Source organism: Mustela erminea, chromosome X (assembly GCF_009829155.1).
Source record: "Mustela erminea isolate mMusErm1 chromosome X, mMusErm1.Pri, whole genome shotgun sequence".
NCBI lineage: Eukaryota > Metazoa > Chordata > Mammalia > Carnivora > Mustelidae > Mustela > Mustela erminea.
In genome coordinates, this window is record NC_045635.1 from 59,333,862 (window position 1) to 59,360,291 (window position 26,430).

Genomic DNA, 26,430 nt, shown 5'->3' on the forward strand with positions numbered 1-26,430 from the left:
CTTTCCATCATTCTATTCATCCAATGTTAGTTAGCATCATTAAAATTTGATTGCATGAAGTATTCTTGAACAGTACTCTGCTTTTTTTTTTAAAGTGGGCACATATTTTAGTGTGTTTTGTAAATTTTGCTAATTACTTTTAATGATAAAAAAACAATGTGCATTTATTTTCTTACACTTTAGAAAGCACAGAAAAATGAGAAGAGAAATATCAAATCGATATTGCTTTGGGCTTTGAGCCAACACCGCTTCTCATGAGATGTGAAAATTCACCTGTCCTCCAGGCCCTTAGATGGAGCTTAAGGGAATGTGTGATTATAGACCGTAGTGAGCTTCCTCAGAGCATGGGGTTTTGGTCAGTGCACAAAGCGATAATATATGCCAAGCTAGCTACTTAACTTCTGTGCTGACTACTTAATCTACTGGTGGGAAAGACAGTCACTCTACCCACAAAATTCATAGTCCAGCTGATGGAGGGAGGCTGTTGAATACAGCTTGACAAGCAAGGGCTGTATTAGAAGGATGTACAAAGTGCACTAGAGGAGATAAAGGAGCACCTTCACCTAAGGGTTAGGGAAGGCTTCATAAATAAGCTAATAAAGATCAGTTTTGGATGACTCACTTGTTGAGTAAACATTGAGCACCTAATACATGCTGGCTCTGATAAATGCTACAAATATAAAATCAATGTAGATATGATTCCTGTCCCCAGATTGGTTGTAGTTTATTTGGGGAAACAGAAAAGAAAATTTACAGAAGTATTATGCAAGATGTGCATGCAGAGTGCCAGAGGGGACACAGAGACAGGCTGTTTAAATCAAATCAAATTGAAATTAGAGGAAACTTTCTGTTAGAGAGTTATCTTAAGCTGAATTCTAAAGGATCGGTGGGGGGGTGTTGCTAGGCAAAGAACGTGGAGGAGAAGACATTCTAGGCAGAGAACAGCGAGCAGTATGTAAAGAAACAGAGACCTGAAATTACATTATAGGCTTAAGAAACAAGTTATTGGGGTTGCAGTTATGTGTCCATGTTGGTGAGTGACTCGTTACATGTAGAAGTCTCTAGGAGTCAAATCCTAGAGACCCTTGTGTGTGCTCTGTGTCATGTTTAAGAGATTTTACTTTATCCTAAGTGGAAAGACAATTGAGGAATTCGGCAGTGAAATTAATTAAATTCTGAATTTAATTCAGAATGTTTAATTCTGGTAAAAGAAGTGTTGGGAGGCTCATATAATTCCTTAAGCAAAACAGAAGAGGGCGCTATGGTGCTATGGTGAGTGCTGTGAATTGTGTAAGACTGATGAATCCCAGACCTGTACCCCTAGCAAATAATACATTATATGTTAATAAAAGGAAAAAGAAAAAAAGAAGCAGGAGCTAAGGGCATTTGAGAGAATTGCCTAGCATACCGAGGTCTCAACTAAAAAATCCACATGAGTGTGGCTGTATGTTTGCTAGATAGAAGAGACAGAGAATTTGGAGGGAGGTGGTGAAAGAAGGGACAGCCAGAAAGGCAGATGAGGAAGTGGGCATTGAGAAGAGAATGTTTAATGCCAAGGAGGAATGAAAGAACAGGGCACTTCAGAGAACGATACTTGGCTAGAACTTATATATATCATTAAGGAAAGGTGGTAAGAGATGAGCCTTCCATTTTTCTTTATCCAAGGTGGTTTAAAAGATTCTGCTTTCTCCCTTGTGCTCTTCTTACTGCTCATCTGAAATTAGAGAGTGGAAGTGCCCTCTGTCAGGTCAGTTATATCTCCATTATTGTCTCCTGAAAAACACCTAAAGCTGTAGCCAGAATTCTGGTAAAAGAAGTGTTGGGAGGCTCACAGATGTCTGAAAATGGTTGTAACAAGTGATAAAGCAAGAGTGTTACAGAAAGCCTGCTTAGCTTTTGTGATGGCTGGCGTAAGATATAAGGCAGAGTAAAAGGAGCTAATATAAGGCAATGAGAAAAACCCAGAAGATGCTAAGGGAAAAATGAGCAAAGAGCAGACAGGCAAATCACAAAAGACTGAAATTAAATAGCTAATGAACATGAGTAAGTTTTCAGTTGTACCCAGTAATCAAAGAAATGCAAATTAAAACAAATAGGTATCTTTTTTCCCCACCTGTTAGATGAACTCAGTTTTTTTTTATTAAATTGATTTATTTATTTTCAGAAAAACAGTATTCATTATTTTTTTCACCACACCCAGTGCTCCATGCAATCCGTGCCCTCTATAATACCCACCACCTGGTACCCCAACCTCCCACCCCCCGCCACTTCAAACCCCTCAGATTGTTTTTCAGAGTCCATAGTCTCTCATGATTCACCTCCCCTTCCAATTTACCCCAGCTCCCTTCTCCTCTCTAACACCCTTTGTCCTCCATGATATTTGTTATGCTCCACAAATAAGTGAAACCATATGATAATTGACTCTCTCTGCTTGACTTCAGTTTTTCTTTTTTTTTTTTTAAAGAATTTATTTATTTATTTGACACAGAGAGATCACAAGTAGGCAGAGAGGCAGGCAGAGAGAGAGAGGAGGAAGCAGGCTCCCTGCTGAGCAGAGAGCCCGATGCGGGACTCGATCCCAGGACCCTGGGATCATGACCTGAGCCAAAGGCAGTGGCTTAACCCACTGAGCCACCCAGGCACCCTCAGTTTTTCTTTTTAATGGAAGTATTGAATGCTTGTGAGGCAGGTGCTGTCACATATTGCTGTTGGCAGTATAAACTTGTAAGGCATTTCCGGAAAGCTCTTTGGCAGCATTGAGAGACTTAAAAGTAGTTAAGTGAACAGACTTTATAATGAAGTAGGCCCCACCACTTAATAGCAGGTCTTTGGGCAAGTAACTTAGCCTTTGCTTTCCTGTCTGTAAAATGGGAAAAATAATAGCACCCTCCTCAGTGCTGTTGGGAGCATTAAGTAAAATAAGGCACTTAAGTGTTTAATAAACATGCATGGTATATACAACATGGTAGACTAATCTGCCTTAATCAGAGATGTGGACAGATATTCATGATAATGTTATTTATATTAATGAGAAATAACCTGAATGGTTAATGTAGGGGAAATGATCAGTTATTGTGCCATCTGTATGATGGATTATTATATAAAGATTGAGTGCTCTTTTTTAAAAAAATTTAATGACAAAAGTATTCACAATGTTAAGTGAGAAAAGCAGAACATAAAACTTACTTCATCTCTGTTACACTTTTTTAAAACTGCATATGCATAGAAAAAAACTAGAAAGAAACACATCATTGTGATAATAAAATAGTGTTTTTTTCTGAGATGTAGGGTTAGGATTTTCTTTGTTTTCATCTTTTGCATGTTTTCAAGTCTCCTACTAGTATGAAAGGCAGGAAGCTCTTTCTGGAGGTTTTTTGAAAATTTTTTTTAAAGATTTATTTATTTATTTGACATACAGAGATCACAAGTAGTCAGAGAGAGAGGAAGCGAAGCAGGCTCCTTGGTAAGCAGAGAGCCCAATGCGGGGCTCAATCCCAGGACCCTGAGATCATGACCTGAGCCGAAGGCAGAGACTTTAACCCACTCAGCCACCCAGGCGCCCCACAGTTTTTGAATTTTGAAGGATGATGATTATAGTAGCTAGTTCTATATTCAGTACCTCCTGTGCCTAGCCAAAAAGTAAAGTAGAGAAGGGTGGGGAAGAAGTTCCAGGCAGAGGGCACAAACAGAAAAGAAGATGAGGGTGCCTTGGATAGGGAAGTGCAAATAGTTGATTTGACTAGGGTGAAGAGTGGGAGCTACTTGGTGGTATGAGATGAGTTTTTCAAGGTAGATGGGGTAGATCACAAATGGCCTTACTATGTCACACTTAAGCCTTTAAAAGGAAAGAGGATCATAACAGGTATTTTAGTAAGGTCATTCTGGAAGCTATCTAAAGGATAGGTAGGAGGGGAATTAGATAAAGAGACCAATAGAGAAACTGTTAACAATAGTCCAAGTTGAAAAGATTGAGGGTTTGGGACACCTGGGTGGTGCAGGTGGTTAAGTGTCTGCCTTCGGCTCAGGTCATGATTTTGGGGTCCTGGGATCTAGTGCCGCATTGGGCTGCCTGCTCAGTGGGGAGTCTGCATCTCCCTCTCCCTCTGCCCCTCCTCTCCACTCATGCTGTCTCTCTCTCTCTCTCCCTCAAATGAATACATAAAACCTTTAAAAAATACTGAGAGCTTGAGCCCAGGTTAAGTAGTTTAAAAAAAAATGGAAATATGGGGAAAGTATCTCTTGTGGAGGTGGAGCTGATACTTTCATAAATGGTTGGAACTCGGGGGTGTTGGGTCAAGGGCGGGGAGAATTCAAGATGATGGAAAGCACTCACGCTCTTGGATACAAACATAAATGGGTATAAACTTTTTATTATTTATTTATTTGTTAGAGAAAGTGAGTGAGTAAGCAAGCCCCCGCAGGGCTATTGACAGGCAGAGGGAGAAGCAAGCTGACTGAGCTACCCAGGTGCCCCAGGTATACACTTTTTAAAGGACTGTAAATGTTTATTACTTTTGATCAGTTTCACCTCTGGGGAATACTCCACACACACATTGTCTAAGGGCACGTATGTTTATAATTGCAGCATCATACAGTTGACCCTTGAATGGCATGGGTTTAAACTGTGCAGGTCCATTTATACATGGATTTTTTTTTTAATAGTAGAGGACTGTAAATGTATTTTCTCTTACTTATGATTTTCTATTTATTTATTTATTTTTAAGATTTCTTATCTATTTATTTGACAGAGATCACAAGTAGGCAGAGAAGCAGGTAGAGAGAGAGGAGGAAGCAGGCTCCGCGCCGAGCAGAGAGCCCAGTGCGGGGCTCAATCCCAAGACCCTGGGATCATGACCCGAGCTGAAGGCAGAGGCTTAACCCACTGAGCCACCTAGGCGCCCCTACTTATGACTTTCTTAATCTCATTTTCTCTGGCTTTATTGTTAAGAGTACAGTATATATGGGGCGCCTGGGTGGCTCAGTGGGTTAAAGCCTCTGCCTTCAGTTCAGGTCGTGATCCCAGGGTCCTGGGATCGAGCCCCGCATTGGGCTCTCTGCTTGGTGGGGAGCCTGCTTCCCTCTCTCTCTCTGCCTGCCTCTCTGCCTGCTTGTGATCTCTGTCTGTCAAATAAATAAATAAATAAATCTTTAAAAAAATAGTACAGTATATAATACATATACAAAATACATGTTAATTGATTATTAATATTTTTAGTACGGCTTCTGGTCAGTAGTAGGATCTTTATCAGTAGCTAAGTCTTTGGGGAATCAGAAGTTATAAGTGGATTTTCGATTCACGGGGTGTTGGTGCCTCTAATCCATGTGTTGAAGAGCCAACTATAAATTGCAAAAACATGGGAGTACATGGAATATCCAACAGTAGAAAATCAGTTAAATAAATTATGGAACCTGTATATGATGGAGTACTGCTTAGCTATCAAAATGGTAGATTAGCTAACAAATAAGGTATATTCATATATGCTGATATGAAAATGTATTCAGGATATATTGTTGAAAACTAGATTACTCGACAGTATGTACAGAAAGGGTTGCAAATTCAGATCTTATAAAGGCCAGATAGGTATGAGTGAAATGGGCACAATAGGGACTGATGAATTGGAGAGCACATACCCATCTAAAGGAATCAGTCACTGTTTCTTGTTGCCATAGAATAGAGTTACTGAAGGGAGAGCTGGAGGATAATTTTCACTTCGTACTTGTTTGTGCTTAGGTGTTTGAATTTTTTTAGTTGAGCGTACAATACTTTCATTTTTGAAAGGATGTATAAATCAAATGACATCCAGAATTCTGACTTGGGTAACTGGTGGTGCCATTGACTAATATAGAAAATAGAGGAGGGGTTTTGGAAAAAAAGTGGTCCAAGTTCAGTTTGGGCTGTGTTGTATTGACGTAGAGCATCGAAGTAAAGACTTAGTAGATAGTTGGCTATGTACATGTCCTAAGCTCAGAAGAGAAGTCATTACTGTAAATACAGATATTTTCTCAGACCAGCAGTATGTTACAGTGGAAGTAGATGAGCTCAGATAGGGACTAGGGTATATTCCTTGAACTCCTGATGCTGTAGGTAAAATATGGCTCTATGTTTTTCCAGGTAGAAAGGCCATAGTTATATCAGATTACTAAAGTATGTAACCCAAAAAAGATCCACTGTTTAGTTTAGAGAGAATGTAGGAAGAGAATAGACTTGACAAACTCCAACATTAATTTAAGAGATCAGGTGGAGAGTACTGTGGAGTGGCCAGAATGAAACAGGGAAAAACCAAAGAGAGTAAGACCTGGACACCAAGAGAAGAGGAAGGTGGCCAACAGGTCAAGTGCTACATAGAAAACCAGAGAGAATGGTTGTTAGAAGAGTTGTTTCAGTGAGGCAGTTAGAATCAAAAGCCAGGTTGTGGGGGTGCCTGGGTGGCTCAGTCCATTAAGTGTCCAATTCTTGATTTCTGCTCAGGTCATGATCTCAGGGTCGTGGGATTGAGCTCTGCTTCAGGCTCCACTCTCAGTGCCAAGTCTGCTTGTCCCTCTCCCTCTGCTCCTCCCCCTGCTCACACTCTCTCCTCTCTCAAAGAAAGGAAGAAAGAAAGAAAATCTTAAAAAAACAGACTACAGAGGATACAAATGAATGGGAAGTGAGGAAGTAGAAACTGAAATTTGCCTTTGAAGGGAAGCAGGAAAACTGTACTCAATATGTGGAAAGGGATGAAGGCATTGGGACAAGGTACCTTCGTATAGGTGAAAGAAAAGAAAATTAAAGATAGGAGGAGAGGTCCTTATGGAAGGTGGGAAGATAGACACCGAGAAAGTTTCTGCTGGGTAGCCTCTTATTTTCTCTCCAAAGTAGGAAATAGGGTCTTCTGCTGACAGTGGGTGAGGTGGTGGGAGAAGGAATTTGAAGAGAAATGTTGATAAGGGTTTGAATTATCTGTTGTAGGAAATTTGAAAAATAGCTGACTAGAGACATTTCAGAACTGTTGAGAAGCCTTTGAGGGTCCAGCTCATGTTGGAGACTATTCATTTTTATAGCAGCATCAGTTGGCACAGTTGTGTAATTGTCAGGGAACTAAGAAGGCAGATGATAGAATTGATTCAGGATTGGGATCTTATTTTCTGGGTGTGTTGGAAAGATTGGGAATTGAAGGTGTCAGCAAGGTGGGGGGAAAGGTTGAAGTTGGAGCTTCTCAGATTTTGTCACCAAAGGACCCTTTTATAGCAGAGGATTGTGATTATATAGTCTCTGGTTTGGGGGAATATCCCAAAGCGGCTCTGCAAAGGCTTGAAATTTCTTTGCAATTTGTGGTTTTTGTTTGTTTGTTTCTTTCTTTTTAGTAATTTCTATACCCAGTGTGGGCTCAAACTTAACAAGCCAGAGATCAAGAGTCGTGGTTTTTGTTTTTTTTAAGATTATATTTATTTGTTGGGAAGAGAGAGGGAGCACATAAGCAGGGGGAGTGGTAGGGAGGGAAGAGAAGCAGACTCCCTGCCAAGCAAGGACCCTGATGAGGGACTCAGTCCCAGGGCTCTGGGATCATGACTTGAGCTGAAGGCAGACACTTAACCGACTAAGCCACCCAGGCGCCCTGGAAATTCACGTTTTATCTTTCTTTTTTTTTTTTTTAAAGATTTTATTTATTTATTTTACAGATCGAGATTACAAGTAGGCAGAGAAGTAGGCAGAGAGAGAGGAAGGGAAGCAGGCCTCCTGCTGAGCAGAGACCCCCGATGTGGGACTCGATCTCAGGACCCTGAGATCATGACCTGAGCTGAAGGCAGCGGCTTAACCCACTGAGCCACCCAGGCGCCCCTCACATTTTATCTTTAAAAGTTCATCTGAGTTTGCATTTGACTTATCTGTACTTTTACACACTTCACATTTCTTACAAATTATTTTATTTTCATTTTTTAAAAAGATTCATTTATTTGAGAAAAAGCATGAGCTAGGGGAGAGGCAGAAGGAAAGGCACAACAGACTCCCCACTAAGCAGGGAGCCTGATATGGGGCTCAATCCCAGGACCCTGAGATCGTAACCTGAGCCAAAATCAAGAATCAGATGCTTAATTGACTGAGCCACCCAGGTGCCCCCAAATTATTTTATATCATCCCCCCAACCTCCATCTTCAAATACAATTGCTAATGGAGGGAGATGTACCACACTGTGTATACATTACCTTACTTTTTAAAGCATGGGGGCTGATGAGGGCCAAAACTAAAGCCAAGAGAGGCTTAATAGATTGGGAAATAGAAATTAATGGGCTTACAGGCTTTTACATTTTCTTGAGGTCAGAGGGAGTGAAAAAACAGAACAGATACAAGGTTGTGATTAAAAAGTAGGATACCGGGGGGCGTCTGGGTGGCCCAGTGGGATAAGCCTCTGCCTTTGGCTCAGGTCATGATCTCAGGGTCCTGGGATTGAGCGCCCCCACCCAGTGGGGCTCTCTGCTCAACAGGGGGCCAGCTTCCTCCTCTTTCTCTGCCTGCCTCTCTACTTGTGATCTCTGTCAAATAAATAAAGTCTTTAAAAAAAAAAAGTAGGATACTGGAATTGAAACTTTCAGAAGTGAATGTGTTTTCAGTTAAAGACAACATTCTGGGGGCGCCTGGGTGGCTCAGTGGGTTAAGCCTCTGCCTTCGGCTCAGGTCATGATCTCAGGGCCCTGGGATCGAGCCCCGCATCAGGCTCTCTGCTCAGCAGGGAGCCTGCTTCCTCCTCTCTCTCTGCCTGCCTCTCTGCCTACATGTAATCTGTCTGTCAAATAAATAAACAAAATCTTTAAAAAATAAATAAATAAATAAATAAAAAAGACAACATTCTGGATACAGCCTTGGATATGTTTGCTAGAGTGGAGCTGCAAACCATGGGCATGAAATTAGCAAGGATTTTGGATGGGTAGTGCAGGTGAACAGTAGCGTAATCCACCATGATGGGGAGGGATTTGGAGCCAAGAAGGAGACTCTGCCAGGTGTGTAGGTCCCTGGTGAATGTGAGTAGATTCATGATGGTGAGTAGAGATGAAGAGCAGCGATCTCAAACTCAGACAGCTTGCGGGAGGCAAGGCAAGTAATGTAAATGAGGTGGGCCAGGTGTGGATTGTAGTAAATGAGAAGAGTGTACATTCCATCTAAAGAGTCCTATGCTTCATTTGTTCATTGTCCTAAGGAAATGAGCATAGTGTTGCTGGGTAGTCTTAATTTTTCAAGAGAAGCAGAAAATGTAGATATTTGTGTGTGACATTTCCCAATTTTTACGTATTTGCAAATATACTGAAATTTTAAAAAAAAAAATTCTGTGAGCCAGTCAAAAACCTCTATCTGCAGGCCAAGTCTACTTCCCAGGGCAGCTGGTTTTCAACCTCTGGCACAGTAGAGAACAAGTCTCAAAATAGGAGGGATTTTTTTTTCCATGGGAGAGTAAATAACTTGATAGCAGCAGTGGACAGCCTATAAGGCTGACTTTTCCCTCTATACAAGTTGATAAGAATGTAAGAAACTTCTGACTAGGGCTGTTAAGGGTTTGTAGTGTGCTGTGACACAAAATGTGACATCTTTTGTACTAAAAGGACATCAATCATGGAGTTGAAAGTCACATATGAGATGTTTCCTACATACACAAAATACTAAAATTTGTTTAAAATTTTGTTGATTTTGTTGATTTGAACATGCTTCTGTTTTTAAGTAATAATAATAGGGTCCACATAGGGTCTATGCCCTACCAAAGTTAGTAGATTAGCATTGATTCTTGCCATTCTGATCCTCCACACATAGTATCACACTACATATAAACATATTTCTGTAGCATTTTCTTTTTAAAAAAAATATTTTATTCATTTATTTGACAGATAAAGATCACCAGTAGGCAGAGAGGCAGGCAGAGAGAGGGGGGAAAGCATGCTCCCTCCTGAGCAGAGCCCGATGCAGGGCTCCATCCCAGGACACTGGGATCATGACCTGAGCCGAAGGCAAGAGGCTTTAACCCACTGAGCCACCCAGGCGCTCCTGTAGCATTTTCTATAACTCTATCAACTTACCCTGCATTATTGTGTGTGTGTGTGTGTGTGTGTGTGTGTGTGTGTGTGCGCGCGCGCGCGCACACTGAGGCTGGGCTCTTCAGGCAGTGAGTACCACTCCAAATACAAGTGCACCCGGAAGGGGGCAGGACATGTCAGAGAACTGCCTTGTACTCAAGTGGTGGTGTTGGGCTGCACACTCTGAATAGAGTTCAAGCACTTGTGCCTTCCAGCTCCCCAGTAGGTACTGAATCCATCTCAGAGCCTCTCTTTATGCTCAAGAAGCATTTGAAAAGAGCATTAATAATCAGGGAAATCTGAAACTTGGGATTGGAGCTATTTGCAGTAGTCTCAGAAGGCACATAACATTTCAAGTCTATGAAAGGAGGGAGGCATGTAGATCAAGAAATCCCTTCTGAAAAATACAACCCAAACTTTTTGTCAGTCTTCACAGAACCGTTAAGGCATAAGTTGTTGGTAAAGATAGGTTAGTACTGAATGTTTGGTTAAATTTGAAGTGAACTGCATCATCTGTACCAGTAGGTGATACCAAGCTATTCATAATATTTCTTTTCCCAAAGAATTTCCTAGCAAGTTCCTCCTCTAGTGCTTTTGTTTGTTTTCCTTTGAAAACTTTGTTTTATTAATTATTTTTATTACAGGCCTGAATCGTCAGGCTTACACACTTCACAGCACTCACCATAGCACATACCCTCCCCAATGTCCATGACCCAGCCACCCTCCCCCTTCCCCCATCCCCCCAGCAACCTCTAGTGCTCTTTAAACCAAAAATCAGCTCTGATAAGCCATCTTCAAGATAGGCCTAGGATAGGTAGATCATGTGTCATTAAACCTGAGAGCCTGAACTTACACAGTGCTCAGTGGGACCCTACCAAAAAACAAAAACCCCAAAAAAACTACTGGGAGGGTTTTTTTTTTTTCCCACTTTCATTTGAGTAACTCCCAACCCTGTGTGAGCTCTCATAGTAGTTCTGCTTATAGGGCCCCTCATGGAATCTCATTCTAAACATGTGCAGTTTAGTGTTTAGCCAAAGACTCAAGGGAGCCTGTCTGCAGATCTTAAGTTATTAAGTGGAGTAGAGTTGACATACAGCGTTACATTAGTTTCAGATGTACAATAGGATTCAAACAGTTCTGTACATTTCTCAGTGCTCTCATCAAGATAAGTGTATTCTTTAATCCTCATCACCTATTTCACCCAACACCAAACCCACCTCTCCTCCGGCAACCACCAGTTTACTCTCTGTATTTAAGAGTCAGTCTTTTTGTCCATCTCTTTTTTGTTCTTTTGTTTTGTTTCTTAAATTCTACATGTAAGTGAAATCATTTGGTATTTATCTTTTCTCTGACTGGCTTGTTTCGCTTAGCTTTATACTCTAGCTCCATCCATGTCAGGGCAAATGGCAAGATTTCATTCTTTTTTATGGCCAAGTGGTATTCCGTGCGCGCGAGAGACTGTGTGTGTGTCTGTGTGTCTGTGTGTGTGTGTATGTGACACACACGTCTTTTTTTATACATTGATCTGTGGATGGACACTTGGGCTGCTTCCATATTTTGACTGTTCTGAATAATGCTGCAATAAACATAGGGCTGCGTATATCTTTTCAAATTCATGTTTTCATTTTCTTTGGGTCAATAGATACGTGAAAAGACATTACTAATCACCAGGGAAATGCAAATCAGAACCACAATGAAACATTGCCCTACACTTTCAGAATAGCTAAAGAGCATTAGATACAAGTGTTGGTGAGGATGTGGAGGAAAAGGAACCTTTGTGTACTCCTGGTGGGAATGCAAATTGGTGTAGACATTGTGGAGACATTATGGAGCTTCCTCAACAAATAAAAATAGAAATACCATATGATCCAATAATTCCACTACGGGTATGTACCCAGAGAAAATAAGAAACTTCATTTTTCTGTATTTATCAGTCTTTTCCTTTATGATTTCTGTCTTTGGTATAATTGTTTAAAAGAGCTCTCCTACCCCTAAGATATCCAACTATGTTCTCTTCTAATGCCTATCATATTTTAAATATTTGAATGTTTATCGATTTTTAAAACTAGATCCTATGGTATAAGATAAATATCTAACTTATTTTCTCTTCCAAATGATTAGCCAAAGTGTCCCAAGTTCTATTTATGAAATAGTCTTGTCCTTTCTTACTAAATGAAATGGTACCTTTATCATGTACTAAAGTCGTATATATTCCTGAATCTATTTGGGGGTTTTCTGTTCTCTTTTATTTATCTATTTGTCTACTCTGCACTATTTTCACCTGATAGTGTCACTGTGCTTATCACTCAGACTTTATAATTTTAAATTCCTTGGCTTTCTTTGTTCAATTATTAAATAAACTGAGATCATTTTTGTTAGATTCTAACTTGTTCCCAAATAAATAGTATTGAAATCTTACTTAATGTATGGATTAATTTAGAGAGAGGATATATCTTTATAATATTACATTTCTTCATCTAGAAGCTTTTTCATTTATTCACATTTTCTTTTACTCAATAAAGGCTACTAGTCTTCTTTGGATAATTTCTAGGTATCTTTAGTCTATTCCTATACATAGATTTTATAGTTTTCGTTGCTTTTGAGCATCTGTCTTTTTGTTACTAAGTTCATTCCTAGGCAGTTTTAAAGTTTTGCTGCTATTATACATGTGCTCTTTTCTTCCCTAACTGGCTATTAAATCTCAGGTTTCCAATCTGTTTGCATATGAGTAGGTTATTCAGTATTATTTGTAGGTAAATATAATGCTTAAACTATTTCCATATATTCATTTCTAAGTCAGTCTTCTGAGACTATTCTGTAAGTTTGGCCAGTATTACACAATAAAGGTCTTTTTAAAAAATCTTTTAGTGATCTTCCTTAGACTGGGGCCAAGATACACATATTCCCATGTGAAGTTTCAGTCTGTCACATCTTTGAAGAGAATAAAATCTCTCTCAATCCGGCTTCAGCCTCTTGCTGCTATTCTTGCTCTTTCTCTTCTTCACAGCCAGACATTTTTTTTTTAAATTCTGGTAAAATGTACACAGCATAAGCATTTTCCTTTTTAACTGTTCTTAAGTGTATAATTCAGTGGCATTAAGTACATTGAAAATGTTGTGCAGCTGTTACTGCCATCCATTTCCAGAACTTCCTCCTCATCCCATAACAGAAACTCTACATCCATTAAACAATAAACCCATTCTCCCATTTCCACCAGCCCTCGGCAACTTTGCCCCTTCTAGGCATCTCATGTAAGTGGAATCCGAGTATATGGAATATTTGTCCTTTTGTGTCAGGCTTATTTCATCTAGCATAATGTTCTCAAGGTTCATCCGTGTTGTAGCATGATCCGAATTCCTTTTTTTTTTGTAATGAGGAACATCTCTCCTGTTTTTAACCTGCAATTTGTGCCTCATTCAGTCTTCGGCTTCTTCCTTGTCCAGTACAACAAGTGAATAGGATCACATAATTGCCAGATATGGTTGGCTCCTTTCAGTCATTACCTTGGCCTCACCCCAGTATTTGACATCACTGACCATTTCCTTCCTTGAAACTATATTATGATTGGCTTTGTAACTTTTAGCTCTTCCATTCCTCCTACTTGGTAGATCATGCCTTCTCAGTCTGCTTTGCTGAATGTCCTTTTGCCTGTTCCTCTAACTTCAGCAGCTACCTCTTTCCTGATAACTCAGTTTTATTCTGAGCCATGATCAATATCCCCATCCACCTGCTGAACATTTCCTCTCGGATATCCCAGTGGAACTTCAGACATACTTCTCACACTGAGTGTTCTTCTGTCCTTATCCATCCCAGCTTTCCCCCTCCCTCCTTTACTCAATTCAGTCCTTCACTATTTGCAGTCTGGGTTTAATGGGGGCACTGGTGTTACCCAGTAGCTATACCTAGAAACCTCAAAGTTACTTTTCCTTCTTTCCCTTGAATAAATCTCTGACCCCTGGTAAATCACTAAAGCCCTTACTATATTTTGTCTGGATTTTTACAGTAAATAGTCACCTGGCTAATGTTCCAGCCTCTAGACTTACTAACCTATCATTCACATTCCTGTCAGACCTCTTTTGTAAAACATTTAAAAAATTCGGGGCACCTGGGTGCCTCAGTGGATTAAAGCCTCTGCCTTCGGCTCAGGTCATGATCCCAAGGTCCTGGGATCGAGCCCCGCATCAGGCTCTCTGCTCAGCAGGGAGCCTGCTTCCTCCTCTCTCTGCCTGCCTCTCTGCTTACTTGTGATTTCTCTCTATCAAATAAATAAATAAAATCTTAAAAAAAATTAAAAATTCATATTTCTTATAAAAAGGTCAAGCAATATGGAAATATGTAAAATTAAAAATTAAAGTTTCTGCCTGTCTTCTGTCCCCATCTCCCATAGTTTCTTTCACCACAGATAATATGTATCCTTGCCATGCTTGTTTCTGTACTAGTATAAAGCATTTAATAATGACATGTGGTTTTTTAAAATTTATTTTTTTCAAGAGTTGCCATTTTCGGGGGCACCTAGGTGGCTCAGTAGGTTAAAGCCTCTGTCTTCAGCTCAGGTCATAATCCCAGGGTCCTGGGATCGAGCCCCGCATCGGGCTCTCTGCTCAGCCAGGAGTCTGCTTCCCCCTTTCTCTCTCTGCCTCTCTGCCTACTAGTGATCTCTCTGTCAAATAAATAAATAAAATCTTTAAAAAAAAAAGAATTGCCATTTTAAGAGATAATATTCTGTAAGTTGCTCTTTGCTCGTGACTATATCGTGATTGTTTTTGAAATAATTTTAGACTCAAGAAATTACAAAAATAGTACAGAGTCCTGTGTACCCTTCACCCAGTTTTCTCTTGTAGTGACGTCTTACATAGCTATAGTTCAGTATCAAAACCAGGGTAATTGATTTGGTATATTACCATTAACTAGATTACAGACTTTATTCAGTTTGCACTTTTTAAGGAAATCTATATTCATTTTTGTGTGTGTGTGTACAATTTTATGCAGTTTACGCCATTGGGTAGCCCCTACTGCAGTCAGTTTTGAGAACTGTTCTGTCACCACAGAAGAACTCTCTGATGCTACCTCTCTGTATCCTCATCCCCCGACATGCGTCTACCACTGTCTTGTCCCTTGGCAACCACTTATCTGTTTTTCATCTTTATAGTTTTGACATTTGAGCATTTTTTTGTTTTTTGTTTCTGCTTATTTTTAATTTTATTTACATTCAGTTAACATACAGTGTATTATTGGTTTCAGGGGTAGAGTTCAGTAATTCATCATCTTATATAAGACCCAGTGCTCATTACATCACATGCCTTCCTTAATGCCCATCACCCAGTTACCCCATCCCCCCACTCCAGCAACCCTTGGTTTGTTTCCGTGGTTAAGAGTCTGTTTTGGTTTGTCTCCCTCTCTGGTTCTGTCTTGTTTTTTTTTTTTTTTTCTTTCCCTTCTTCAGTGCTCCTTTGTTTTGTTTCTTAAATTTGACATATGAATGAAATATGGTATTTGTCTTTCTCTGACTTCTTTCACTTAGCATAATACCCTCTAGCTCCATCCATGTTGTTGCAAATGGCAAGACTTCATTTTCTTTGATGGCTGAGTAGTATTCCATTGTATATATATACCACATCTTTATCCATTCATCTGTTGATGGACATCTGGGTTCTTTCCATAGTTTGGCTATTGTGGACATTGCTGCTATGAACATTGGGGTGTAGATGTACCTTCAGATTGCTACATTTGTATCTTAGAGGTAAATACCTAGTAGTGCATTGCTGGGTGATAGGGTAGCGCTATTTTTAACTTTTTGAGGAACCTCAGTGCTGTTTTCCAGAGTGACTGCACCAGCTTGCATTCCCAACAGCAGTGTAAGAGGGTTCCCCTCTCTCCACCCCCTCTGCAACATCTGTCATTTCCTGACTTGTTGACTTTAGCCGTTCTGAGCTGTGTGAGGTGGCATCTCACTATGGTTTTGATTTCTGTTTCCCTGATGCCGATATATGAACATGTTCAGATGCTCAGCACCACTCGGCAGTATATTCTTGACATTGATTTTTTTCACTAAGCATAATTGTCCTGAGATCTGTTCAAATTGTTGTATGTATCAGTAGTTCATTTTTTCTAATTGTTAGTAGCATTCCATTGTGCCCGAGTCTGTTCAGCCATTCACTCAGTGAAGGACTGTCAGGTTTCCAGTATTGTAAATAAAGCTGCTGTGAACATTTGTGTACAGGATTTTGTATGAGTATAAATTCATTTCCCCGGGATAAATGTCCAAGAAGATGATGGTATATATATGTTTTGTAAGAAGCTGCCAAACTCTTCTCCTGTGTGTCTGTACCATTTTATATTCCTACAAGCAATAGATGAATGATCTAGTTTGTCTTTAGTATTTAGTATTATCATTGTTGTTGTTTTCTTCATTTGAGTCATTCTTTAATCTAATTGTGGCTTTATTTTGCATTTCCTTAATGGCTGTTGATGTTAAACATCTTTTCTTATGTTTATGTGCCATCCATGTATTTTCTATGTTGAGGTGTCTGTGCATTTCTTTGCTCCAGTTTTAATTGTGCTGCTTTCTTTTTGTGTGTGCATTAATGAGTTTTGAGGGTTCTTTATTTTAGGTACTTGTTCTTTATTATATGTATGATTTTTAAAAATTATGAAACCAAAACTTATTGAAGTATAGTTGACATATGTCATGTTGGTTTCAGGTGTATAACATAGGGACTCAGCAGTTCTATACATTATGCTTTGCTCACCACATAAGTGTAGTTACCACCTCTCATCATAGAACATTATTACAATATTATTATGTTCCCAGTGCTATACTTCTTATCCCCATGACTGACTTATTTTATAACTGAGTGTTGGCAAGGATGTGGAGAAAAAGAACCCTCATGCAGTATTACTGGGAATGTAAATTGGTGTAACCACTGTGGAAAACAGTAAGGAGTTTACTCAAAAAGTTAAAAATAGAAATACCATACAATCCAGTAATCCCACTGCCTTTTTTTTATTCAAAGAAAATGAAAACACTAATTTGAAAAGATATATGGACCCCTATGTTTCTTGTAGCATTATTTACAGTAGCCAAGAAATGGAAGAGGTGGAATAGATCAGGTAGATGTATGATTTACAAAGATTTTCTCCCAGTCTTTGTCTTCTTAGTCTTTTGACTGTATCTTTGGAAGAACAGAAATGTTTAATTTTGATAAAGTCCAATTTATAATTTTTTTTCTTTTGTGGAGTACACTTCTGGTATATCTCCAGGAAGTCTGCTTAACCCCAGGTCACAAAGGTTTTTTTTCCTCTTATATTTTCTTTTAAAAGCTTACAGTTTTAGAATTTCACAATTAAATCCATAATCCATTTTGAATTAATTTTTGTGTATGGTATGAGATTTTGGTTGAGGTTCATTTTGTTTTGCTTGTGGATGTCCAGTTGTTCCATTTCATTTGTTGGGAAGGCTATCCTTTCTCCATTGAATTGCTTTGAGCACCTTTGTCAAGAATCAGTTGAGTGTATGCATCTATTTCCAGGTCTATTTTGTTCCACTGATCTACGTATCTGTCCCTCTGTACAGTACAACGATTGTTGTAGCTATGTATAGTAACTCTTGTCATCAGGTAGAGTGATTCCTCTCATTTAAATATTTTTATAAATGGTTTTCTTATTCTTTTGCCTTTTTTAAAAAAAATTTTATTTGACAGACAGAGATCACAGGCAGGCAGAGAGAGAGAGGAAGGGAAGCAGGCTCCCTGCTGAGCAGAGAGCCGGATGCAGGGCTTGATCCCAGGACCCTGAGACGATGACCTGAGCCGAAGGCAGAGGCTTAACCCACTGAGCTACCCAGGCACCCCCCCTTTTTTAAAAGATTCTTTTGCCTTTACACATAAATTTTACTATTTTTTTAAGATTTTATTTATTTGACAGAGTGATAGAGAGCACAAGTAGGCAGAGGGAGAGAGGGAAGCAGTCTCTCTGCTGAGCAGGAAGCCTTATATGGGGCTCAGTCCCAGGAGCCTGGGGTCATGACCCCAGATGATGGCAGATGCTTAACCGACTGAGCCACCCAGGAGCCTCTGCACATAAATTTTAGAAGAGTATTTATATCTACAGAAAAGTCTTGCCGGGATTTTGATAAGAATTGAGGTAAATGTATAGATCAGTTTGGGGGGAAATTGGCATAATTATTGATTCCGTCTTATTAGTACGTACTGCTCTCTCGTTCTTTTTAATGTATTCCATAGCATAGATATATGTATCTTAATTTACTTAAGTATCCCCCTATTAGGTATTTAAAGTATTTCTATAATGCTGGCTCTTGAACAGCTTTTCACTATTTTTATATTTTATTGATATCATTGTGCATTTATAAGAGTATTTTTGTAGGAAATTTTCATCTGTGTTCTGGCGCAGTGGGTTGAGCCGCTGCCTTCGGCTCGGGTCATGGTCTCGGGGTCCTGGGATCGAGTCCTGCATTGGGCTCTCTGCTCAGCCGGGAGCCTGCTTCCCTCTCTCTCTCTGCCTGCCTCTCCGTCTACTTGTGATTTCTCTCTGTCAAATAAATAAATAAAATCTTTAAAAAAAAATGTGTTCTAGGGACACCTGGGCGTCTCCGTGGGTTAAAACTTCTGCCTTTGGCTCAGGTCATGATCTCAGGGTCCTGGGATCGAGCCCCACATCAGACTCTCTGCTCAGCAGGGAGCCTGCTTCCCCCTCTTTCTCTTTGCCTACTTGTGATCTCTCTCTCTCTCTGTCAAATTAGTAAAATCTTCAAAAAAAATCATTTTAAAAAAAAGTACTTCAAAACTGCTTTGCAGGGGCGCCTGGGTGGCTCAGTGGGTTAAGCCGCTGCCTTCAGCTTAGGTTATTATCTCAGGGTCCTGGGATCGAGTCCCGCATTGGGCTCTCTGCTCAGCAGGGAGTCTGCTTCCCTCTCTCTCTCTCTCTCTGCCTGCCTCTCTGTCTACTTGTGATCTCTCTCTGTCAAATAAATAAAATCTTTTAAAAAAACTGCTTTGCATATAGTAGAGTAAAAGAGTTAAATAGCCAAACCGTCTGTAACGCTTGAGGGCACACACTGTTAAAAATGGAGGACACAGGGGTGCCTGGACGGCTCAGTGGGTTGAGCCTCTGCCTTCAGCTGAAGTCATGATCCTGGGATCGGGCCCCACATCAGGCTCTCTGCTCATCAGGAAACCTGCTCCCTGCCCCCACCCGCCTGCCTCTCTGCCTACTTGTGTTCTCTCTCTGTCAAATAAATAAATAAAATCTTCTTTAAAATGGAGGACATAAGGGTGCCTGGGTGGCTCAGTGGGTTAAGCCTCTGCCTTTGGCTCAGGTCATGGTCCCAGGGTCCTGGGATCGAGCCCCACATTGGGCTCTCTACTCAGCAAGGAGCCTGCTTCCCCCTCCCCCTCTGCCTGCTTCTCTGCCTACTTGTGATATCTCTCTCTCTCTCTCTCTCTCTGTCAAATAAATAAATCAAAGCTTTTAAAAAAGGGAGGACACAAACAACTAGTAATCCAAACACATGAACAGGTAGTATCAGCTTTTGTAAATAGTGTAGTTTTTTTTTTAAGTGTTTTTTCTTAAGATTTTTTATGTGTTTATTTGAGAGAGAGAGGAAATTGAGAGAGAGCATGAGAGGAGAGAGGGTCAGAGGGAGAGGCAGATTCCCTGCTGAGCAGGGAGCCAGATCTGGGACTCAATCCTGGGATCCCAGCTTCGAGACCTGAGCCGAAGGCAGTTGCTTAACCAACTGAGTCACCCAGGCGCCCCAGGTGTGTTTTTTAAAATATATTCTGGGGTTGTTATTAGCAGGTGTTTCTCTAGAGTTGCATGTTGCAAAAAAAATGGGGAAGGAAGAGGTCCCGTCTTCAAAATGGTTAGGATAGAAAATTGTGCAGATGTAGAAAACACTTTTCCCTGTGTCTTTTTTTTAAAGATTTTATTTATTTATTTTGACAGCGAGAGATCACAAGCTGGCAGAGAGGCAGGCGTGGGGGAGGGGGGAAGCAGGCTCCCCGCTGAGCAGAGAGCCTGACGCGGGGCTGGATCCCAACACCCTGAGATCATGACCTGAGCTGAAGGCAGAGGCCCAACCCACTGAGCCACCCAGGTGCCCCTTCCCTGTGTTTTAAATGAGAGCAGTGAGATGTTAAAGGGTTAGTTTAGGTTTAGGTTTCAAAACCAATTCAAGTAAGGTCTAAATTCTTCAATTATAGGCTGGAATTATAGCCACATGGCAAGTTCCTGTAAGTAGAAGAGTCACTGTACCCAAAGAAGCTGATGTTGTATTGGCTTGATGAGGGAGGCCTGTAGACTGTGTGCAGCGTGTTTGCCCTAGTGTCACACTTTTTTTTTTTTTTTAAGATTTTTTATTTATTTATATGACAGAGAGACATCACAAGTAGGCAGAGAGGCAGGCAGAGAGAGAGAGGAGGAAGCAGGCTCCCTGCCGAGCAGAGAACCCGATGCGGGACTCGATCCCAGGACCCTGAGATCATGACCCGAGCCAAAGGCAGGAGCTTAACCCACTGAGCCACCCAGGCGCCCCCCTAGTGTCACACGTTACTCTCAACATGAACAAGCTTTCTGATAACGTCTGCAGTCTTGTCTCCTATCAGTATTTTGAGGACCAGCCTACTGGTGGCCCTAGGAGATTAGAACTCTGGAAACTTGAGCTGCAGTCTTCTTATCACTCAAACTGTTCTTGATGGTGAGCCGGCTCTGGCTGTCTTTATATGTGTCCTGAATATCTTGATGGTTGACTTTGTTTTCTTTCTGGTTTGTGTTTTCTTTCTGGTTTGTTTGTGTTTGGCATGGTCAATTATTCTGTGCATCCTAATAAATAGTAGGTCTAATTCAGGGATCACCTCCTCTGTGAAGCCTTTCCTAAATCCTTTTTCCCTCTCACTTCCCAGAATTGGCCACTTCTTCCTCTGTGCCTCTACTGTACCCTGTATGAATTTTTCCCCTTCATTACATTGCCCTATTTGTTTATAGTCTGTCTCACTGGACGAGACCATAAGCTTCTTGAGGACGTGGTCTATATCATATCGTTCTCCTTTCTGCCTGGCACATAGAAGGTACTCAAAAATGTTTTAAGAATGAACGCATGCGGGGGTGGGGGCGCCTGGGTGGCTCAGTGGGTTAAGCCTCTGCCTTCAGCTCAGGTCATGATCCCGGGGTCCTGGGATCAAGCCCCGCATCTAGCTCTCTGCTCCACGGGGAGCCTGCTTCCTTTCTCTCTGCCTGCTTCTCTGCCTACTTGTGGTCTCTGTCAGAAACCTCTGTCTGTTTATTTATTTATAAATAAATAAAATCTTTAAAAACAAGAATGAATGCATGGGTGAGGGGTGCCTGGGTGGCTCAGTGGGTTGGGCCTCTGCCTTTGGCTCAGGTCATGATCCCAGGGTATTGGGATTGAGCCCTGCATTGGGCTCTCTGCTCAGCGGGGAGTCTGCTTCCCCTCTCTCTCTCTCTGCCTGCCTCTCTGCCTACTTGTGATTTTTGTCTGTCAAATAAATAAAATATTTTTTTTAAAAAAAAGAATGAATGCATGGGTGAATGACCAGAATATTAAAGAACATTAACGTCAGGGATTAAAAACTCAAATGCCTTCAGGGTCCAGGCAAAAATAAGTTAAGCAGACCTGGTAGGGAGGACGATAGCCTGCAAAACACATGCCTTATCTAAAAGGGGCAGCTGCTCTTCAGCTCCAGCCCATCGGTGCTTTGTGGGAATGATGACTCTGTGTTACCACATCTTTTTTAAGAGAAGCCAGATGTTTGGGTTTTTATATGAAATTTTTCAGTTAACTAAATATTGTCAGCTAATAAAGATTTTCCTGAAATTTTTTTATTGAGGTATAATTTATACACAAAAAAGTATATATGTTATGGGTATACTGCTCAGTCTGACTTCACAGACTGCAGTGATTTTTTTATGTGGGCCAGACAAAACTGGATTGACTTGCCAGGCACCCGTCTGCAGCTATGACAAAGACCATATCGGGAACAGTATTGGCTAGTTAAGAATTCACTTGAGGGGCACCTGGGTGGCTCAGTGGGTTAAGCCTCTGCCTTCGGCTCATGTCATGATCTCAGGGTCCTGGGATCGAGCCCCGCATCAGGCTCTCTGCTCAGCAGGGAGCCTGCTTCCTCCTCTCTCTCTGCCTGCCTCTCTGCCTACATGTAATCTGTCTGTCAAATAAATAAACAAAAATCTTAAAAAAAAAAAAAAAAAAGAATTCACTTGATAGGGGTGCCTGGCTGGCTCAGTGGGTTAAAGCCTCTGCCTTCAGGTCAGGTCATGATCCCGGGGTCCTGGGTTCGAGCCCCGCATTGGGCTCTGCTTGGCAGGGAGCCTGCTTCCCACCCCCACCCCCGCCTGCCTCTCTGCCTACTTGTGATCTCTGTCGAATAAATAAATAAAATCTTTAAAAAACAAAAAGAATCACTTGATAGGTAAAAGTGTCTCAGAGCGGTGTGTAGAATTGATTTGGATTATGATTCAAAGAAAGCAGATGTAAAGGAAACTTTATGAAACAATTGAATTTAAATGTTGACTGGCTATTTAATAATATTACACAATTATTGTTAATTCTTTCATATGTAATATAGCTGGTCTGGTATGAATATACATATATATATATATATATATATATATTCAATTTTTTAGAGCAGTTCAGGGAACAGTCGAGTGGAAGGTACAGAGTTCTTATAGACCCCCCCCACCTCCACATGTGCATAGCCTCTCCCATTATCAACATCCTCTAGCAAGTGGTGCATTTGTCACATTTGATAAACCTACACTGACACATCATAATGGCCCAAAGCCCATAGTTTACATTAGGGCTCATTCTTGGTGTACGTTCTGTGGGTAGATACGTATAATGATACGTACGTATCTGCCATGATCATGTGTAGTTATTTTTAGAAGAGTCCTCAGAGGCACACATAGGTTTTAAAATAATTACAGGTGAGATAAATGAATCAGTGCTGGAATTTGCTTCAGAATAATTTGGGAGGAGTGTAGAAGTTGAAGTGTAAGTGAAACAGGATTAGCCATGTATTGACAATCACTGAAGGTGGGCAGTGGGTACATGGAAGTTCATCATATTGTCTCTGTTTTTGTATTTGTTTGAACTTCTCACCTCCAAAAGCAGAGCAAGAGTCTAAGATGAAGCCAGGGCACGGTTTTTCGGGTCTAGGATAACATGGGACACTACTGCTGGTGACAGAAGTAAATTTATGGAACTGAAGTCTGCAAAAGTCATGGCATTTTTCTTTTTTCTTTTGTAGGGCCTGAAAGTCAGTATACTAAGACTGCTCAGGAGATTGTAAATGTCTGTTACCAGACACTGACTGAGGTAGGTGGTAAAGAGAAGGTCTTCTTGGGATGTAGCATTCTGGAATATCTTTGTTCCTTTGGGTGAAAGTCTTCCCTGCCTATATCATTTTCATATGTAACCTCCCACCTCATATCCCTCATTTCCTTTCCTGCTTTATTTTCCTACCTGGTGCTAAACATTTTTAACAAATTATATGATTATTTACTTTAATTATAATATGTGACCTGTCACTAGAAGAAGCTCCATGAAGACAAGGATTTTTTTTTGTCTGCTTTGTTTACCTTTATTTTATTTTGTTTACTAAGTAGGCTCCTCGCCCATCGTGGGGTTCAGACTCACAGCCCTGAGATCAACAGTCAGATGCTCTACCGACAGCCAGCCAGGCACTTTCAGTGCCTAAAACCTACATTCAGTAAATTCACTAATTTTCTTTATTTCTCAGTATGATGAGCATTTGACTCAACTTGAGAAGGATATTTGTACAGCTAAGGAAGCAGCTTTGGAGGAAGCAGAATTAGAAAGCTTGGACCCAATGACCCCAGGGCCTTATACACCTCAGGTAAGTCTGAAGACTAGGAACTGCCTCTTAGAGTTTTCTTATTGGTTTGGGGGAATTGGGAGCATGTTAACAGTTATGTTTACTGAGATGCCCTTCTTCTCTGTCCTTCCTCTTCATATGCCTTTCGTGTGCTTTCTTGTCTTCTCAAAGGCTAAGGTGAGTGAGGGCCATGGGTCTTGGTGGCCTTGTGGAATCCAGAAGAAGCAGGTGTGGGATGAATGAGTGGGGTGGGGTCTTAGTTCTTTGGGCAGTGTTTAGGAATACCAGATTCCTGACTGCTATGGCCTAGGTATCCTCTTCAGTCTCTGGAGTTTCCTTACCCATGATTTGGGGTTCTAGGATATCCCTAGAGGATAGAATTCTCAATTAAAGGCATTGGCCACATTGTTCCTGTGCCTCATAGATGTCCGATTACTCATTTCTTCAGATGTGTCTCAGTGTAGCTCAGATGTCACCCTTTTTCCTGGATTGATTCCCTCTACTTGTAAATGAGGACAGGTAACATTTATAATGTTCTTAAAGTTACATGTCACAAGAGTAGGGAGCAGGGTTAAAAGGAAATTTTTAGTCTTTGTGTTCTGTCACTTGAATATATTGGAACATAAGCATACGTTTCCATATTTGAAGACTAGGACTTAGCAGAATATAGCTGGTGCTTGGTTTCTGTGTTGAAGGCACTATGGTAAAGTGGGAAGTATGAATTTTGGCAATAAAACAGGCCTGGGTTTGAATCTTAGCTCTCCTCTTACCTAGCTTTGTGAACTTGGGAAGTTAGCTTAAATGCTCTCAGTCTCTTTTTCTATAAAATGTACTTTTCAAGATTATTATAAACATTAAATGAGTTAATTTGCCTGGCACATAGGAGACATTCAGTAAATGTTTCCTTGTCTGTGTGAAGATTGTCTGCAAAGTTCTCAGACTTCCTTTCAAATTTCACCAAATATTTTTTTGTTTTTTAATAGTTTTTTTTTATTTGACACAGAGAGAGAGATCACAAGTAGGCAGAGAGGCAGGCAGAGAGAGAGGGGGAAGCAGGCTCCTCACTGAGCGGAGAGCCCGATGTGGGGCTCAATCCCAGGACCCTGAGATCATGACCCGAGCCGAAGGCAGAGGCTTAACCAACTGAGCCACCCAGGCGCCCCAAATTTCACCAAATATTTTAATGCAGAATTCTCCCAATTCCCACTGGAAAACTTGTTCATTCTGCTCTGAACTGATACTGCTGCCTGTATGATCTCTGTTGGATTATTGCTGTTTGTATTTCATGCACTCTCCCTATCTTTTACTCTCTCTCACCCCAAAACCTAGGTTACTGAGGGGCCAAGTATAAAGAGCCCTAAGATACTACTTCAGGCCCAGAACAAGGAAAGGCTCTTGGAGTATGTGGGCAGATTGGGTCCGGGGGGCTTGGGTGAGTAATGTTGCCCAGAAAGGTCCTTTTTGCTTATACGCCCACAGCTCCCACAAGGTCCTTTCTGGTAAGTTAAAGCCTGGGTTTTAGCCATCACTTCTCAGAAGAGTCTCGCCACTGAGCAGCACCTGCTTAGCTTTAATCCATGACAGCATAAACCTAATCCTTTGGTGAGTCAACGCCTTAGACCCAGAGGTTATCTTCCTTTCTTTCCTGCTCCTCCCACACTGTCTCAGGTGGCTGAGGAAAGCCTGGCAACTATTCTCCCTTCTGAGCAGTTGCTGTCATTTGGTACAGTTAGAGGGTCCCCTGCGAAGAGCAGGGTGTAGATAGCGCCTCTTCATTATTCCAGTTCACCCTCTCATCGTTGCCTTCACTCGGATGTGCACACTATGAAAAAGTAAGCCCCATGTGTTTTCTCTTAGCCTGAGGACGATGCCCCTGCGTGATTGTCCTTACTCATCACTACTTTCCAACCCAGTGTTATCAAAGGGTTTGTCATAATTCTGGTTGTATGGAAACATAACAGTAATCTTACTTTACTTCCAGCCCTAAACAGTGGTAGTCAGTACCGTGTTTTCACTCAGTTGTTCCCACCAGGCTTGAATTACACCCTACATTGCACCTAACACTTGATCTAAAATTGCTCACTTTGCAGTTTCCCACTAGCTTCTCATTCCCTGATTTTCTCTTCTGTTCAACCACTAGTTTACCTACTCTGTAGTGCTTTAAATTCTGTTCCCTCTTTTTCCAAAACCCTCTTCAGTCATCCTTGCTTGTTTGCTTTTAAAAACACCCGACAAAGTAACATATATGTGGGGTTCGTTGGGCAATACAAAGGAGAAATAAGGGGCGCCTGGGTGGCTCAGTCATTAAGCGGCTGCTTTCAGCTTGGGTCATCATCCCAGGGTCCTGGGATCGAGCCCCACATCGGGCTCCCTGCTCAGCAGGGAGCCTGCTTCTCCCTCTCCCACTCCCCCTGCTTCTGTTCCCTCTCTTGCTGTGTCTTTCAAACAAATAAAATCTTTTAAAAATATTTTATTTATTTATTTATTTATTTGACAGAGAGAT

The 26,430-nt window shown here is 41.0% G+C and overlaps 1 protein-coding gene across 11 annotated transcripts in view; it reads left to right on the forward strand.

Moving 5' to 3' along the window:
• TAF1 (TATA-box binding protein associated factor 1) overlaps positions 1-26,430 on the forward strand; it is a 76,222-nt gene that overhangs the window by 35,821 nt on the left and 13,971 nt on the right. For 7 of the 11 annotated variants that reach the window (XM_032329838.1, XM_032329833.1, XM_032329835.1 and 4 more), the window contains exons 33-35: positions 23,340-23,407; positions 23,832-23,948; positions 24,099-24,104. In XM_032329838.1, coding sequence (XP_032185729.1) covers positions 23,340-23,407; positions 23,832-23,948; positions 24,099-24,104 — 191 coding nt within the window. Of the gene's footprint in view, positions 1-23,339; positions 23,408-23,831; positions 23,949-24,098; positions 24,105-26,430 lie in introns of those variants that run through there. The other 4 variants (XM_032329834.1, XM_032329837.1, XM_032329839.1 and 1 more) reach the window with 2 other exon arrangements.